This window comes from Neopelma chrysocephalum, unplaced genomic scaffold (assembly GCF_003984885.1).
Source record: "Neopelma chrysocephalum unplaced genomic scaffold, ASM398488v2 Primary Assembly neopelma1_116, whole genome shotgun sequence".
Taxonomy (NCBI): Eukaryota; Metazoa; Chordata; class Aves; order Passeriformes; family Pipridae; genus Neopelma; species Neopelma chrysocephalum.
In genome coordinates this window covers 2529333-2545790 of record NW_020897778.1, presented here as the reverse complement: position 1 = coordinate 2545790, position 16458 = coordinate 2529333, and the positions used below count along the sequence as shown (strand labels likewise).

At 48.7% G+C, this 16458-nt stretch overlaps 1 protein-coding gene across 1 annotated transcript in view; it reads left to right on the top strand.

The window, feature by feature from the left end:
- Positions 1-15540, top strand: part of TBX5 (T-box 5) — a 40151-nt gene extending 24611 nt beyond the window's left edge. Inside the window, exons 8-9 of the mRNA XM_027696778.1 lie at positions 6198-6424; positions 14952-15540. Of these exons, the coding sequence (XP_027552579.1) occupies positions 6198-6424; positions 14952-15535 (811 nt within the window). The 3' untranslated portion in view covers positions 15536-15540. The remainder of the gene's footprint in view (positions 1-6197; positions 6425-14951) is intronic.
- The last annotated feature ends 918 nt before the right edge of the window (positions 15541-16458 follow it).

The window sequence follows — 16458 nt, the reverse complement described above, 5'->3', positions numbered from 1 at the left end:
TTAAATATCATGTTATTCCAGCTCCCTGCTATGGGCAGGAACACCTTCCACCAGACCAGGTTGCTCCAAGCCCTGTCCAACCTGGCATTGGACACTTCCAGGGGTGGGGCATCCACAACTTCTCTGGACAACTTGTTCCAGTGCCTCACCACCCTCACAGTAAAGAACTTTTTTTTCTAATATCTAATCTAATGGCTTTACTCTGTTGGTGTGAAGCCATTCCCCCTGTTCTGTCACTCCAGGCCCCTGGAAATAGCCTCTCTCCATCTTTCTTATAGGTCACCCCAAAGCTTCTCTTTTCCAGGCTGAACAATCCCAACTCTCGCAGCCTTTCCTCCCAGCAGAGCTGCTCCATCCCTCTGATCATCTTGATGCTTCCTCTGGACTCTCTCCAGCAGCTCCATGTCCTCCCTGTGCTGTTCCCAGGGCTGGAGCAGCTCTGCAGGGGGGTCTTACCCGAGGGGGCAGAGGGGCAGAATCCCCCCTGCCCTGCTGCCCACACTGGGGGATCAGCCCAGGGCACGGGGGGGGGGTTCTGGGTGCTGGGGCAGGTCCAGCCTGTCCCCCACCAGCACCCCCAAGTCCTTCTCTCCAGGGCTCTCCACCTGCTCATCCCCAGCCTGGATTGATATCAGGGCTGGCTGCAGCACCAGCACTTGGTCTTGTTAAACTACAAGAGATTCCCACTCCTGCACCCAATCCAGGGCTATTGGACCCCTTCACGTTCCTGCAGGAAGGTCAGGAATTCGATATGTTGATGGAAAAGCTGCAGTGAACAACCTCACATATTCCTCAGAGGACATTTAGACTTGTTCTACTGGACATCCAGCCTGGGTGTTATTTTCTGTGGGGCTGCTCTGCAGTCCCCACGCAGAGAGAGGTCGCATTTAATCAGAGGGCAAGGCTGAAGGAAGTACTCAGTAATTCCTCTCCTACCACGTCCTTTCCTGCTGTAGTTTATCCACTTCAGACTCCCCAGACAGCCTCTTGAGAGAGTGGTTCAATTTGATTTCAAGATGCTGGAAATAAGCTGAAATGAGTGTGCATTGACAACAGTTTTCTGGTTTAGTTTTTTTTCCTGGGAGATGGTATATTTATTCCAGTCACTTTTCTCTTTTCTTTTTTTTTTTTTAATTCCTTTTTCTATGTCTGTTATGGCTGGCTTCCATTTCTTTCCTACTCTCGAGTCTCAGCAGGAAGGACAACAATTGGTGGCCTGGGAAATATAAACCCCAAAGCCACTGAGTTATGTTTGCACATCTGGAATTGGGGTTTGATTCTGCACCGCTGGGCTGGGTGGGTGGAGGTGGTGGGACTGATAGGACAGCAAACATTTGTCCTTTTGTAGTGACTGACCAAGGAGGAGTTAAAATCTCCTGGAAATTTGGAAAGAGCGGAGAAGGATCACTATGTTCAGCCATGCATAGACCTTAGATCAGATTTTAGATTAAGATTTGCTGTTGTGAACAAGATCTGGCCAGCTCAAGGGCTTCAAAGGATGCTGTTAGAACATGGAAGCAACTAACCATGGGGAAATCCTTTTCCATGTCATGGTTCATTTTGACCTTGAACAGATATCAGTATGATCCTTGGGATCTGATATTTAATAAGTCTTTTGAAGCCTTGTTACCATCACCTACATCAGCTTTGGAAAGCCTTGGTATATAATGTCACAGAAATATCAGAAACATCTTCTAAAATAACTTGCCTAGGGCCAGTAGGGGTTGGATGCTTCAATACAGAAGCTGCCTGGTTATAAACTGTGCATCTGTGAAAAGACTTTTAATAAATTTTTTTGCCTGGCAGTTGCATTTACTATGCATTGGCTGGTACATTAGGAAACTTCTGGTTTGCACAGGAAAACACTTTGAAAATCATTGCTCCCTCACAGTGTAGTAATAAGCAAGAAAGTGGACACTCTGTGAAGGTCTATATGTATAAGTTTTCTTCAGTTTTGATTGGTTTGCAGAGGCAAACAAGGTTTCTGGTTCTGAGATTACAGAGTCATCTTGAATTTGCTCCTTGGAACTTTTTGCTAGGTGTGAATTTGTGGCATAAGTGATCTTACGGAGCTCTGTCACGGTGAGGGAATCATTTGATCAGGGGGAGGGGAAGAATGCCATGTGAGAAAATAAGAGTGAGTCTCCTAATTCCACCTGGCGGAGGTCTGATTTGGATGGGAGTGCTTGGGAAATGCAGGAGGGGTTCACTTGTGAGGCCCAATCTGTAGGGTTGGGGTTGTATGATGAACTTTAGGTGGAATTCATGTGCTATTAGTAAAGTTATGCAGAGCTGGTGTCCAATCCTGTGGGTCTGGGAAACCTTTGGCCAGGTGGGAGTTAAGAACTGAGTCCAGACCTCAGGACTGAGTGCCTTCACTATGGTCTTGGACCTCATCCTTGATTTGTAATGAAAATTGAAGTAATATTCTCTCCTGGTGGCCTCTTACCTGGAAACTTGGTGATGCAGAGACTCTTGTGTGGCTCCCCCTTCCTCCCTGTCCCCTCTGCTATTGTAATACACCAACTACAGTAACTAAATATTCTTAATTAGCCTCCAACAGGCTTTAAATAGACCAGGGACAGCTTCCTTCCTTGTAAACTTTTTTTTTCCAACCAAGTTTCTTTTTTTTCCTTCTAATTTTTGCACAAATTTAATGCAAAAAAAATGTAGCCTATTAACACCCCCCTGTAAAATTAACTCACATTCTGGTCCAGGAGCAGCAGCCTCTTCCTTGCTCTTTAGATAATTTTCTATATTGCCTATATTTTCCCTTCCTTCTTTGCTAGAATTTTTTTTTGGACAGCAAAATTTCTGGACAAAACAGTCATTTCGTGCCAGCAATGAACAAAACTTTTCATTCTGTTAAACTATAGCCCAGGATTACAACCACCTATTTCAGGAATAATGATTTTTAGGGGGAAAAACAAAAAGATTCTGATCCATTTTATTTTGTCCTTCAGTATTTAAAAGTGGTGGGTGTGCACACTGCATGTTGAGTGGGCTCAGGAAACAGCATAAATGTTTTGAGGTGGGTGTTGCTTTACCAGGTACCAAAGATATCTCTTTATTAGAGCTCAGCTGTTATAAGGAACAATATGTAGAAATACAGAGATAACTGCCCTGGTGGGTAGAAAAAAGGACAAAGTGAAAGAAAGACTATTTTAGCTATTTAGTTAGAAAATACTTTCCTTCGTCTCCCTCCTCAAATAGTTGATTTTTTGGCAAAAATAGCACCCAGCATGTTTTGACTGAAATGGAAATATTTCAGTCTGGAGGGAAGTTATTGCGATACCTCCTGGGAACTGCTGTTTGGAAATGTGGTGTCTCCAACCTGTTGCCTCTCCAGAGTGACTCCCAGCTCCTGCCATGTCCCACAGAACGCCACTGATGGCCATGGAGGCTGTTGTGTTCCCTGGAAAAGGAACGAAAGGAATTTGGTTCCCAGTGCATAAAGAGAGAGTGGGATCCTGATTCCACCTGTGCTCTGGCACTTTGGATAAAGATATCCCTCTTCCAGGCAGCTTCTTTATGGAAAGAAAGCAGTTGACGTTCAGCTTGGACATGAGGAAGAATTTCTTCACTGAAAGGGTGGTCAGGCATTGGAAGGGGCTGGAAGTGGCCGAGTCTCCATCCCTGGAGGTGTTTAAGGAATGACTGAACGTGGCACTCAGTGCTCTGGGCTGATTGACAAGGTGGGGATGGCTCACAGGTTGGACTTGATGATCTTGAAGGTCTCTTCTGACCTCAGTGATTCTGTGAAAATATATTTTCATCAAGAAAGAAGCAGTTGGGTTGTTATTTTTTCTCCCCTCTCAGCTCTCCATTGAAAAAGTGTTGATTTAGGTGAGAAGCATCTGGGATGGGGATGGTCTCTTACTGTTCGTGTGGTGCTTTGCACAGTGAGGGTCTGATGCTGATGGGGTCCCTCTGAGCTGCTGTGAGAATTTATGGTTTACCATGCAGATCTAATCCCATGTGGCAAAGAGACATCCAATTCTTCCCCCCATGAAGCAGGGAGAGACTGTGAAAGCAGTCATCTCTACATCCTCCAAAAAACCCACAGAGAACATGATGTGGCATCATGCCATGGCATGTCCCTTTTTGTCCTCCACTGTAGCTCACAGGTGCCTCACTGGGCAAAAAAAATGGGGCTCTGTCATTTCTTTGGGAATTGGATGTTGGAGCATTGGAGCTGAGGAAGAAGGAACCAGCCAATCCATGCACACCTTCTCATTAGGGAGTAGAATTAAGGCCATGCTCCATGTGTCACCTCCCTGTGGATTGTCTCCTTAGAAGGGAAACGTGGTGGGGATGCAGCTTTGGGGTGTCGTGTTGGTGCTGTTCCCACGAGGATCACTGTGTGAAGGTGGAGTGTGACAGGAACAGGCAGCTCAAAGCCATAACCTGGGAGATCCCCTGGAACCCAGAAGGTTTGAGGGTCACCTGTGAGGTTTGATGGCCATGGCTGTTGACCTTCCTGAGAAGCCACCAAAGCTGCCCTCCAGCAAGAGCTCCTGGGGTGGAGATTTAAGTGCTGGGTGTCCACAGGTCCTCTGAAGCCCACCCATACCCTGGCATCCATTGTTGTCTTGTGTATCCAAGGGATAAGTCTCTGCTTCCTCCCAGTCCATCTCTCTTTTGTTCCTCATTCGCAGCCTGGACTTCAGTTCTGGGAAAAAACTGCCTGACCAGCCAGGCCAAGTGGGTGGGAAGCCACGCTCCTGCTGGGAGGAGCTGCTGGGCTTCCAGGGGATGATACCCCACCTTTGGAATAGGCTTTCCTTGGCAAGCCCCCAGTGCCCGGGGTTTGGAAAGCTTCCATGGCACAATGAGAGACACATTTCTTTGGTTTTGAGCTCCTGGGCGAGTTTCCCCTCCATTACAGCTCGGTTGCTGATGTTTCTGGCAGCCACCACAGCAGTGGTTTGGATGAAAGCTCCCCGCTGTGAGTAGGTTTATATAATTGCTATTGTTAAATTTTGTAAATAAGTTCTGAGCTCTACAGCGATAGGTCCTCTCTAAGGGGTGTAGTCAGAGATTCAGGGCCCTTCCTTCTCATGTAACTGGCCAGGTGAGCCTGGTGATGGGATTTAAGGATATGTCCTTGCTCCAGCATAATGATTTTGGGCAGGTGGGCAGGGTACCTCGCAGCCAGCTTGGTCCAATGGTTACAGCCTCAAAGGAGAAACCTTGTGCTGGAATGTGGGCTCTGGTTTGTGGCTGCTCTGAGCCAGGTGACACTTTGGGAGGTGCTGCTGTGCTACCTGATCTTTATGCTTTTTTTGCAAGTCTTTGTGTTCAGGGAACAACCAGCTGTTGTAGAGACAGCCTGGAAGGAGGCTTGTACCTCTCCTGAAGGTTCTGAAACCCCCTACTCAGCTTCAGTTCTTCCCCCTGCAGAGCAGGAATAATCTTGTCCAGCCACATTGTTTATGTGCTTGGAGAAATGTCACCAAAACACACTGTAGGGTCTTGTAGAAGAGAGGATTTCCAGCCAGTGTTGACAAAGCATCCCTGCTTCAAACCAGAGCTCAGAGCAAGGGAACAATCCAGACTTGCCATTGGGGCTCACCCTGCCAGCCTGGCTCTGCTGGGGCTGTGGCTCTGCTGTGTATCAAATCTTGGTGATTTATTTATTCCTCTTTTCTGAGGACTCTGGAGTGGAGCTTGTTCTGTGGGCCAGGGATCCCCCATCGAGGACAACGAAGCTGAGAGACCCTGGGGGAAAGGAATGGGGACAACTGCCATAAGGGGGAAAAATAATAGACCTAAATATTTAATCCATCTCCAGGTCAACTTGGAAGAAATGATGTTTTTATTTACATGCATGTGCACATCCACATATACATTATAAACAGTATGGAGTTTATAAATCCTATAATATGCAAATATAAATCTTGTGTGTTTTTGCTATAACTGCATATATCTATTTCAAGCATGGATGTAAAATAGCAGTTGTGGTGGAAGAGGCACAAATATAAAGGGAAAGGTACTAAAGGGAAGGGAATAACGAGTGCTGTGTGGATAAAGTGTGACAGGGCTGCAGTCTCCTGAGAGGGATGTTTCTGTTTCCCTGAAAGCCTAAACAATCACCGTGACACTAATGTGCTGCCTTCATTTATTAATCCACTGATCTATTTATTAATTGATTGCTTTTCCTGACTTGTTTTTATTTTCCATTTCTTTGCTTTTAGTAAAGAGTACCCGGTTGTCCCCAGGAGCACAGTGAGACAAAAAGTGTCCTCGAATCACAGCCCGTTCAGTGGCGAGACCAGGGTCCTTTCTGCCTCCTCCAACCTGGGCTCCCAGTACCAGTGTGAGAACGGGGTGTCCAGCACCTCCCAGGACCTGCTACCGCCTGCCAACCCCTACCCGATCTCCCAGGAGCACAGCCAGATCTACCACTGCACCAAGAGAAAAGGTCAGGCCTTGGCTGCTCCCTGCTCTGTGCTTTCCCCCTCCTGACGTGACTGTCAGCCTCGTTTCCTGATCCTTGTCCCAGCCTGCTTTACAGCGACTCTTGGGGATGAGTGAGGGATGAGGGTTGTGTGCTGGAGGTGGGCTGGCAGACTCCTCTCACCCTCATTAGCCTAAAATCCCATCTCTGCTGCTGGGCTGGGCTGCCTGGAGGGGTGGCAGTGCCTTTCACCCACGGTGAATCCACATTTGGAAAGATAGCTGGTGCCAGAGATAAAGATGACTTATCTGTCTCCATAGCCCCTCAGACAGGGTTAATCTCCAAGTGGAGATGCCTTGACACTTTGCGTTTGGCACAGTTTTCAGCTCGGGGTCTCACAGCTGGGAGAGAGTTTTCAGCCTGCAGAAAGCAATTCCACTCAAATGTTCGTTCTAATGAACGGTGCCTGGGATTGAAAATCATGATATCCATGTTCCTTCCCCTCTGGTGCGACTGACCTGCTTTGACAGAGCTGGAGGGATCAAACTGTGAGGGCTTTACACTGACTGCTCAGCTCGTCCTGGCGTGAAGAGCCCCATGATAGCGACGGGATAATTGTTTTGGGCAGGAGCGAGTGGTTTGTGGTCTCTCCCTCCCTCTCCCAAAGCAGTGGGAATGCTTAGATGCACAAACACTTGCAGGGCTGAGGTAGCAAAAGCCTCAGATCAGCTCTACTCCAGGTACTCAGATGAAAATAGGGAATTTCCAGGGCTGAATGCAACAAGGAGTGACAGGACGTGGTTACTGCTGACCCCTATTCCCTTTTCTCAGGATTTAGTCTACGTTGCACTGGGAAAGCTCACAGAAGTCAGCAAGTACCGTGGCATTTGAGTGCACCAAGAATTTCTCCAGCCTGGTAGCCTCTCCCCACAGCAGATCCCCTCCTGCTTCCCTGCACGGTCCTATCAGTCAGACACATGTCATTATTTTTAGTAACGTAACCCTGGGGCACGGGGATGTGCAGACACACAGTCCAAGGTAGTGGATGCTGGGAAGTGCTGGCAGAGGAGGCAGGAGGGCAGTGGAAATCTCCCTCCTGTCCTTGGTGAATCTCCTGAATGTTGTAGGGGCACGCGTGCTGTGTACAGGTTTCTATGTAAAACTGTAGAAGTTGAGACAGTCTGAGGTTTTCCTGAGTCTGAGCTAAACAGTGTAAAACAGGGGTGCCATTTTCTGCTCCCTCCAGCTGACCAGGTGACACTTGTGGTCACACTGAGTGTGTTGGAGCTGGGATTGGAAATGGTGATGCTAGACTTGAGCTAGATGTAAGGTAGGGAATAAAGAGAAGCAGAATGTCCCCTAAGTCAGAGATGGGGTGTGTGACCTGTCTTACCCCTTTACTGATGGGTGTGAGGTGCTGGAACACAACTGGGCTGCTGCAAAACCCCACTGTTCATGATGGAAAGTCCCACTCATCCTTGGCATCCCTCAGCCTGTGATCCATCCCCAGCGCTCCTTCGCCCTGGGAGCTGAGCTTTCACCGCCCCTCTTCCCCTTTGCAAACCCTAACCAAAACAAGCTGCCCCGAACGGCAACAAACCCTTTGGACAATCTCCGAGTGCTGCGTGTCCCCGCACCGCAGGGCAATTCATCATTCGCCTCCGCATTGTAACGCGATAAGGAATCAACAGAGGTTTCCTTCCAGTTTTGGGATTCCCGCTAAGTGGTGTCTCCATGGGTGGTTTCCCTCAATCCCCCAATTATCTCACTTCCTCTTATTGTCACAGAAGAGACGACTATCTGCCCCGTAATAAGCTCCCCGGCCCCTTTTGGCCCTTGCGAAAGTGCAGGAGACTGGCAAAGGGAGCCCTTGTCTGCGCGGCCGATGGCCCATCAGCCCCCTCATTATCTCCGCGATGACTTGAGTGGCACAAGCAGTTAAGGGCCTTTTATCAAAGCCGCCAAACGCTTTAATCAAAGAGAAGCAGTGTCCTGTCCGATACCACCGGCTTCTTCCGTGGAGCTGTTCGTCTCGGCAGCCTGAGTCTCTCCTTTCCTCCCTGCGCCTTTTTCCCCCCTCCCCTGCCCCGTGCATCCAGTAAATCGAAAACAGCCACCAGGGCTTAAAGAAAAGAAACACAAAGTTAATGGGAAACAGAGAGTCAGCGTAAGCTGCCAAGCAGCTCTTTGCGAAGTGAAATTAATTAAAAAAGAAAAAAAAAGTCACTGGAGATGAGCAATTCTGTTTGGATAAATCGGAACATGATCCGAGGTTTCATCTCGGACTCTGACTGAGCGTGGCACTTCCTTCTAGCACCGAGCAAGGATCTTTGTTGGAGCTGGGAAAATAACCCTGCATATAATCTTCTTCTTTTTCTCCTTTTCCAGCCTCTCATTTCTGAGCTTTCCCTCATAGTTTTCCTACAATTCTGCATAACTCCTACCAAGCCTCAACATCTAAGAAAATCTGAAAGCAAGAGTGTGTTTGCTCCTATTGCCCCTCTGTCCATTTTCTGGACTGGAAATCTTATTGATTTTGTTGGATTATCCATTCCCCAAACACTGAGTTCTCCTCAGTCAGTTTAGGATTTATCTCAAGCAGACTATTTCCTTTTTGCAGGGCAGTGGTTATGGATAAATGCCCTCAGGGGCAGAAGGCAGTTCAGCTGGGTTTGAGACCAGCTGGTGTCTACATCTTCTGTAGTAAATTCCACCACTGTTTTCCAAGAGAGTCTCTCCTTGGAGTTCCTTCCATCTTGGACATCTCATGAGGTTTCTCCATATCCTTTTCAGTTGGGGTCAGGCCTCGGTTTAGGCTCAGTTAGGAACAGGTCTGTGTTCAAGCAACTCAAAGGAACCTTATTCAACTTCTACTTCCTTGGTGACCTCAGACAAGGACTGTGCTCTGTGGTTGACAGTGTTGTTTTTAGCTGTCAAGTCAAGATGGATTCACCGTGGAGATCTGATATGGAGCTACATTAGGGGAGAGCAGCAGGGCTGTGAGGGGATGTTATCTCTGAAGGCTCCTCTGGTTCAGGGAGGTGATGCTCTCCTGGGTGAGGAAGGAAGGAAGGACACATCCCAGAGCTCCAAATCTGGCGATTACTGGCATGCAGGTGGGAGTGCAGGGTCACAACATTGGGAATGACCCCGGTGTGCTGCAACAGGGTCGCTGCTCCAGGCACAGGGAATGGGGAGAATCATCCTGTGTTGTATCCCAGCTCCACGCTGAGATTGCTTATGGCACTGGATTAACTCCAGTCCTGTACCTTACCAAGGAGTGGCCTCAGTTCTTGATGTGGATTTTCAGGCTGCAACAAAGACCAGTTAGGGCTTTGTCTTTCTCCTAGTTGTTCTCCACCTCTCCCTCTCTCATTGTTGTGCTTGGAGGAGCCCAAAAAGGCTTACCAGCAGGCAGTTTGCTTTGTGTCTTTCGTTTAGCCCCACATCCCAGTTAGGGTGTTGGGGCTTGTTTTCCCTTGTGTTATCCTCTCCCTGCGGATTAAATAGTCATCCCTCTAAACCTCTGCTCCCTCCCAGCCTTACACAATCTCAACCACTTGGCAGATTTCTGGGATGCTTGTGATGCTGGACAGGAGGCAACTGGAACAGCCTCTCCCTGGGGAGGTTATAAAAGTTGTCGTGTTGGCATTCTGAGGGAGAAGAGGGATGTGGCAGAATCCACCGGCTCCAACCAGCAAGGACTGTATCCTTCAGCCACCTAACCTGGACAGGACACCACAGGGAAGAATATATCTTTCCTCTCCTTCCTGCTCTAATGAGGCCGGTGAAGGTCCAGCAATGCCTTTCCTCCTCCTCCTCCTCCTCAAGGGCACTGTTAGTGTGGACAGACCTCTTTGTTGACTGAACTGATTTCTCCCACACCCCACCCAGCTTTTCTTTCACTCAAAGAATCTGTAGGACAAAATCCAGGTGTGGGGTGCCTTCTTGGAGGACATGCTGCTCATCCAGCTGATGTTTGGAGATGCAATGAGTCGGTCAAGGCTTGAGCTGTGTTGCAGCTGGAGGTGTTTGTAGCTTGGATAAATGCAGTGGAGCCCAGAGCAAGGTGCCTGCTGGGGCAAAAAGAGCCTGCCTGAGTGGTGAGGGGATATTCAGGGGGCTGGTGGGCATCCAGCTTTTGCCATGCAGCCACGTTGTGTGTGGCACTGTAGCTCCAGCAGCTTTGTATCCATCTTATGAGGAAAGGCTGAGGGAGCTTGGCCTGTTCAGTCTTGAGAGGAGATGGTTGAGAGGGACCTCATCCATGTCTGTCAGTGTCTGCAGGGAGGGGTCAGGGGATGGACCAGGCTCTGCTTGAGAGGGGGGGGACCAGCAATGGCACAAGAGGAGCAGGCAGGAACTGATGCCCAGGCAGTTCCACCTGAACACGAGGAAGAAATTTCTTCACTGTGCAGTGACCAAGCACTGGAACAGATTGCCCAGAGAGGACGTGGAGTGTCCCATACTAGAGAAATTCCAGAACTGTCTGGATGCAATCCTGTGCCATTCTCCCTCACTGGAGATATTCCAGAACTGTCTGGATGCAATCCTGTGCCATGTGCTCTGGGATGACCCTGCTGGAGCAGGGAGGTAGGACCTGATAACCCACTGTGGTGCCTTCCAACCTGACCCATCCTGTGACTCTGTGATCTCACTCTCCATCAGAGGTGCTTCCTGTGTCTCAGCAGGCAGTGCTGGCAACTTGCTACCTCTGGAAGAGGTTCCAGCTTTTGATGTTGGATTGTTCTTGCCCTACAACCCTTTGTGTTGTGTTCCCTGCAATACAACACATCCATACCACAAATGGTGTGAGAGCTGGAGGAACTGGTATGTCTTAGGTTCCGTGTCCTAGGATGTACATCTTGTTTGCCCTTTAGGGATGTTCATTTTGATTGAATTTGCCTCTTTTTTTATTTCTTGGACACCCCTTGTCAGCCTTGCACCCTTGTATTGGCTATTCAGGCTCGTGCTAGATCCATGCTAGAATCCAGACTGTGTGGGTGATAATCACCCATTGTGTCTCCCTCACAAAGTTGGGATGAACCTCCTGTAATGCCCTGGAAGCGTGGATAAGCTTTGAAAATTAAAACAGTCATGTCCCATTCTCCATTGTCTTCTGTCCTGGGAAAGTTGACTGTCATGAATCAGAAAGGAGCTCTCCTGATTTACACCAAGGGAAGAGGTGGGCCCAGCACACCCTGAAGTCCAGAGACTCTACATGTTTGCATTTCATTCTGGATGGCCCTAATCTTGGAATTGGGAAAATTCCATTTAAAGAGCCATTTGTGTGGTATTTACAACCCAGCTGGAAGTAGTAAATACTGGAAATCTTGGAACTGCTTATGCTCTTGCTCGAGCTCCTTCATTAGATAGATCATCAAATTCCTTGTGAGGGAGCCAGTTTCCAGCCCATTCTGCAGGCTCCGTTTTCCTTGGATCCACTTCGGAGCAGCTTCTCCTTGGCTCTGGCAGCTTCCCCTGCTTGGCAGAACCTTCTGCTTTTTGAGGTTTGTGCAGTATCAAGGGGCTGGTCACAGGAGCTGATTGCCACCCTTGGCTTCCAAGAATACCAGTGGAGGATGGTCAGCATCTCCCAGGATGGTCAGCACCTCACAGGATGCCCAACACCTCCAAGGGCTCAGTGGCAACTGGAAAAGGACAATGAATTGCCATCAGGGAACCAACACTGAGAATCAAACCCAGAGCAGGCAGTTCAGTATCTCCTGTGTCCTGATGCTAAGGAGGTGAGAGGACCTTCAGGGAGAGGATTATGGCCTTGGGATGGGCTGTCCAGGCTCCAGAACTGGCGGGGATGAATTTAAACTGCAGCCTTCAGCATTGTGTGAGAGATCTGTTTGCCTTGTTCTCCTTTTGCCATTCTCTTACCTGAAGATGGCCCCTTTCCAGCCAAGGTCTGTTCCACACACCATGAAATGCCCTTTTGCTGCTCTGTGCTGGCTTTGGTCTCTTCTGTGAGGGGTGAGGGGACAATGCCAGGTCACACTGGAGAGCCTGGACAGTGTAACTCCATCAGCTGGCACCTCTCTGGCCTGCATGATCCCACCTGATGATGCAGACAGACTGTTCTCCTCTCTCTCTAACACTTTGAGGTTACACAGATGGGGAAAATCACCAGGAAGAAGGGCCAAAGGGCAGGCAAAAGCTGTTAGAGTAGGATGTAATCCTTTGCTAGTGACTATGTCCTAACTGGAGATGGGTACAGGGTCCTTACACATCTTAAAATGTGGACTAATGGTGCCTTTTCCACATACAACAGCAGCCAGCCTGGCTCTAGAGAGACCAGCTGAGCAATCATGGGAGCTGATAGAGGGCACCTAGAGGGTGTCCACTGAAATTCTGGCTGGTTTTGTTTTCCTCTCTTCACCTGTGATGAATCCTGGAAGCGCCTCTGCCTGGCTGTGCTCTGGCAGGCAGAGAAATGTCTGGGCTAAATGGAAAAATCAGCAACCTCAGGTTGTAAGTCAGGCAGCTTTACACCACGGAAAAACAGAGTTTGACTGGTTTGTGTTGTATATTTAAAAAAAATACAAATAAAATAAACAGTCAAACCCCAAGCCAATGATTTCTAGCGCCAGCAGAGGGATGCGGTTTGATGCTGAAAACTTTATTAGCAGAACAATGCTGCATTTTACAAGACATTGTTTTTCCACCCTAGTGCTCTGATTACTCAGTGGTGGGTTAGGGATCCAAAACTTTTACGCTGCCCGTAAAAGCTGGAGCTCGGGCTGCTCTTCCAGATGTACCTCCTGTGAGGGATCAGGGGAGGGGTCAGACCTGTGCTTCCAGCTTTTGTCTTTCAGGGCACTACACCCTCCCCACTGCTCCCACATCAAATGGACCTGACCAGGATTAGAGAGGGTGACACATTTCTGCATCTCCCTGCTTATTGTTTCAGCTGCTTTAAAGATGGGATTGCACTGCTCACTTATTCCATCCTACTTTCCACCCTGATTTAAAGGGAAGGCAGAGGAGGAAGGTGACTTGGTTATCAGGAGCTCTGCACTGTTGGGGTGAAAGAGTCAGGTTTTGCTTTTTTTCAGGAAGGAATGAAATGGGACTGTGGTTTCCCACTGAATGTATGGGCAGTGCTGTCACAAAGTCAAAGGACACATAGAGGAATGTCCCCACAGTGTGTACCTCAGTACCTGCTGTTTTCTGGGATTGTTGGACAGAGATGAACAGCAGCAGTTGTTCCAGCCGGACTTGGAAGACACCTGAGTGGGAATAATGGGTTATTTTACGTGTAGAGTGGATGCAGCTTCCAGGAGAACACACATGGCTGTTTACAGCAATAAGGGTGTGTGCATGGGTGTGTTTACAAGACACTAAACCTGCACCTCCCAAAGGTGAGGCAGGAACACTCCCACTGGAGCAGCCTGGCAGCAGCATTCCCTGTGCATCCCGTGGGGCAGATTCTCTTAGTCCTCCTTTTTGTGAAATTGTTGTGTTTTTTTTTTCCCTTTGTATTTTGGGGTTGAAAAAAAAATTGAAAAGGAGAATTTTGTGTGGCATTCTTTCAAATTTTACCCCTGTTCAATGGGTGCGGCCTGGAGGGCTTTGACAAAGCGGGATGTTTTTCTGCCTGCACCAGAAATCTTGTTTTTGAAGCAGCAGCAAAGTTAATCCATGGCAGAACAAGCTCCCCTTCCCTTGCCACGCTGTCCTTAAAATCTCTTGGTGAAGTGCTCGTCCCTGGGAACTTTGCCATCCATTCCAGCAGAGCTGGATTTCATTTGATGACCCTGCGAATGAATAAATAAGTGCACATTCATTTATTCATTTTGCTTCGCCCTGGAGATTTCACCTAAATTGTTTATCTCCTTCCTTCTCTTGGCCCGGGATGCTGCAGGAAACAAAGGGCTCTGCGAGATGTGCCATGTTGTTTCTAGCTGTGAAATTTACTTTTCTTTTTTGTTCCCCTTGGCTCCAGCACACGGCCCTGTGTGGATTTATGTGCCCAGCTGCCTTGGCACAGCTGAAAACCGGGGCTGTAAAACTGATTGTCTCAACTGTGCCATCGCTGCTGCTCTCCTGGAGGGGGGATTTTTATTGTCATCTCCATTTTCGTGTCTCTTTTATTTAATCATGAAAATGTGTCACTGTAAAGGCTTTTAGTTAACAGCATCAGCTCTGAGCCTCTCGGGTGGGAGTGGGGACCTCTGTTAGGTCTGCAGGGAGATGTTACTCCTCAGGTCACAGTGCTGGCAGCAGGGAGGAGATGAGGAGCTCGTGGGGTGTATAGGGGACATCACCAAGCAAGCTGAGCCTCAGGATCCCTCCAGAATCTTCCTTGATTTTCCTCCCAGAGCTCCTGGCTAACCTCTTCCCCAGTCCAAGCAGGCAGGGCCAAGTGGAAGACTCGGTTTCAGCAGGATTGATTCAGATCAGTTCCAGGGAAATGATGGGGATTTACACCGAGAGGAGTGTCTGGAGCAGAGTGTGTGCTGGGTAAAATGAGGATTGTGGAGAGGGAGGTTCAGCTGAGGGCATGGCATTGTTCGCTACCAGGACTTTTCTGTCCCAACAGATGAGGAATGTTCCACCACCGAGCACCCCTACAAGAAGCCCTACATGGAAACATCTCCTGCAGACGAGGACCCCTTCTACAGGTCCAGTTACCCCCAGCAGCAGGGACTGAACACCTCGTACAGGACTGAGTCCGCCCAGCGCCAAGCCTGTATGTACGCCAGCTCCGCTCCCCCCACGGACCCCGTGCCCAGCCTGGAGGACATCAGCTGTAACACGTGGCCCAGCGTGCCATCCTACAGCAGTTGCACAGTGTCTGCCATGCAGCCCATGGACAGGTTACCCTACCAGCATTTCTCTGCCCACTTCACCTCGGGGCCGCTCATGCCCCGGCTGGGCAGCGTGGCCAACCACACATCCCCCCAAATCGGAGACACCCACAGCATGTTCCAGCACCAGACCTCCGTTTCTCACCAGCCCATTGTCCGGCAGTGTGGACCTCAAACTGGCATCCAGTCCCCTCCCAGCAGCCTACAGCCCGCGGAATTCCTGTATTCCCACGGCGTGCCCCGAACCCTCTCGCCCCACCAGTACCACTCCGTGCACGGCGTGGGCATGGTGCCAGAGTGGAGCGAGAACAGCTAACAAGGGAAGTGCAAGAGCGTCGGCCACGGGAAAACTGAAGGAAAAAAAAAATGGGAAAAGGAAAAAAAAAACAAACCAAACCCAAACCCCGTGTATTAAAAAAAAAAAGCGAGAATATTTTGCAAGACTCCTTTAACTGAATGTTCACCGCTAGCACTCGAGAGGGACGGACACTGACTGAAAGCACGGATGAAAACAGGCATCAGCCTCGGTGTGACTTGCCCCCCCTGCCTCCCCCCCTTTTTTTTTTTTTTTTTTTTCAAAAGGAAAACCAACAGATTGGCACAATTCTTCCCCTGCCACGGGCCCACCCAGTTTGTGTTGCTGCCACCGCCAGCCCCGTGCCCTCGTCCCCCCCCCTTCCCGCCCCACTCCCGTTCTCCTGCTCTTTTTGTTCTCCAAGGGACACCAAACTCCTGCTGCCTTTCTCACCACGGTCAGAATGCTTGAAAGAAAACAACTAGGATGTTACCTTTTTTTTTTTTTTTTGTGGTGTTGATGTTGACGATGTTATATAATAAATAATAATATATATTTTTTTTTCTTTCAATTTTCTCAGAAAAAAAAAGAAAAAAAAAAAAGAAAAAGACACCAGCCCTTTTTACCAAGGGTGGATTTTGGAGTGGTGTTTCTTTTTTTTTTTTTTTAATTAGTATTATCCTTGTTACTTCCCAACAGAAAAAGGTACTGAGAACCCACAAATAAAACCCAGTGCCTACCTCACCCAGGCATTGTACCAAGAGTGAAATCTTTCCTTATAAATGTCTCAAAACTTGTCTCTGCGGGAACCATCCCCATAAACTCATCTCCTTTCCCACTTGTAATCCTCTCACTCTTCTTTGCTTCCCATCTCCTGGTCTTTCCTTGTCCATCAGCTGGTTCTGACGGAAGCACGGGGTTATTTCCAAGCTTGAAAACATCCA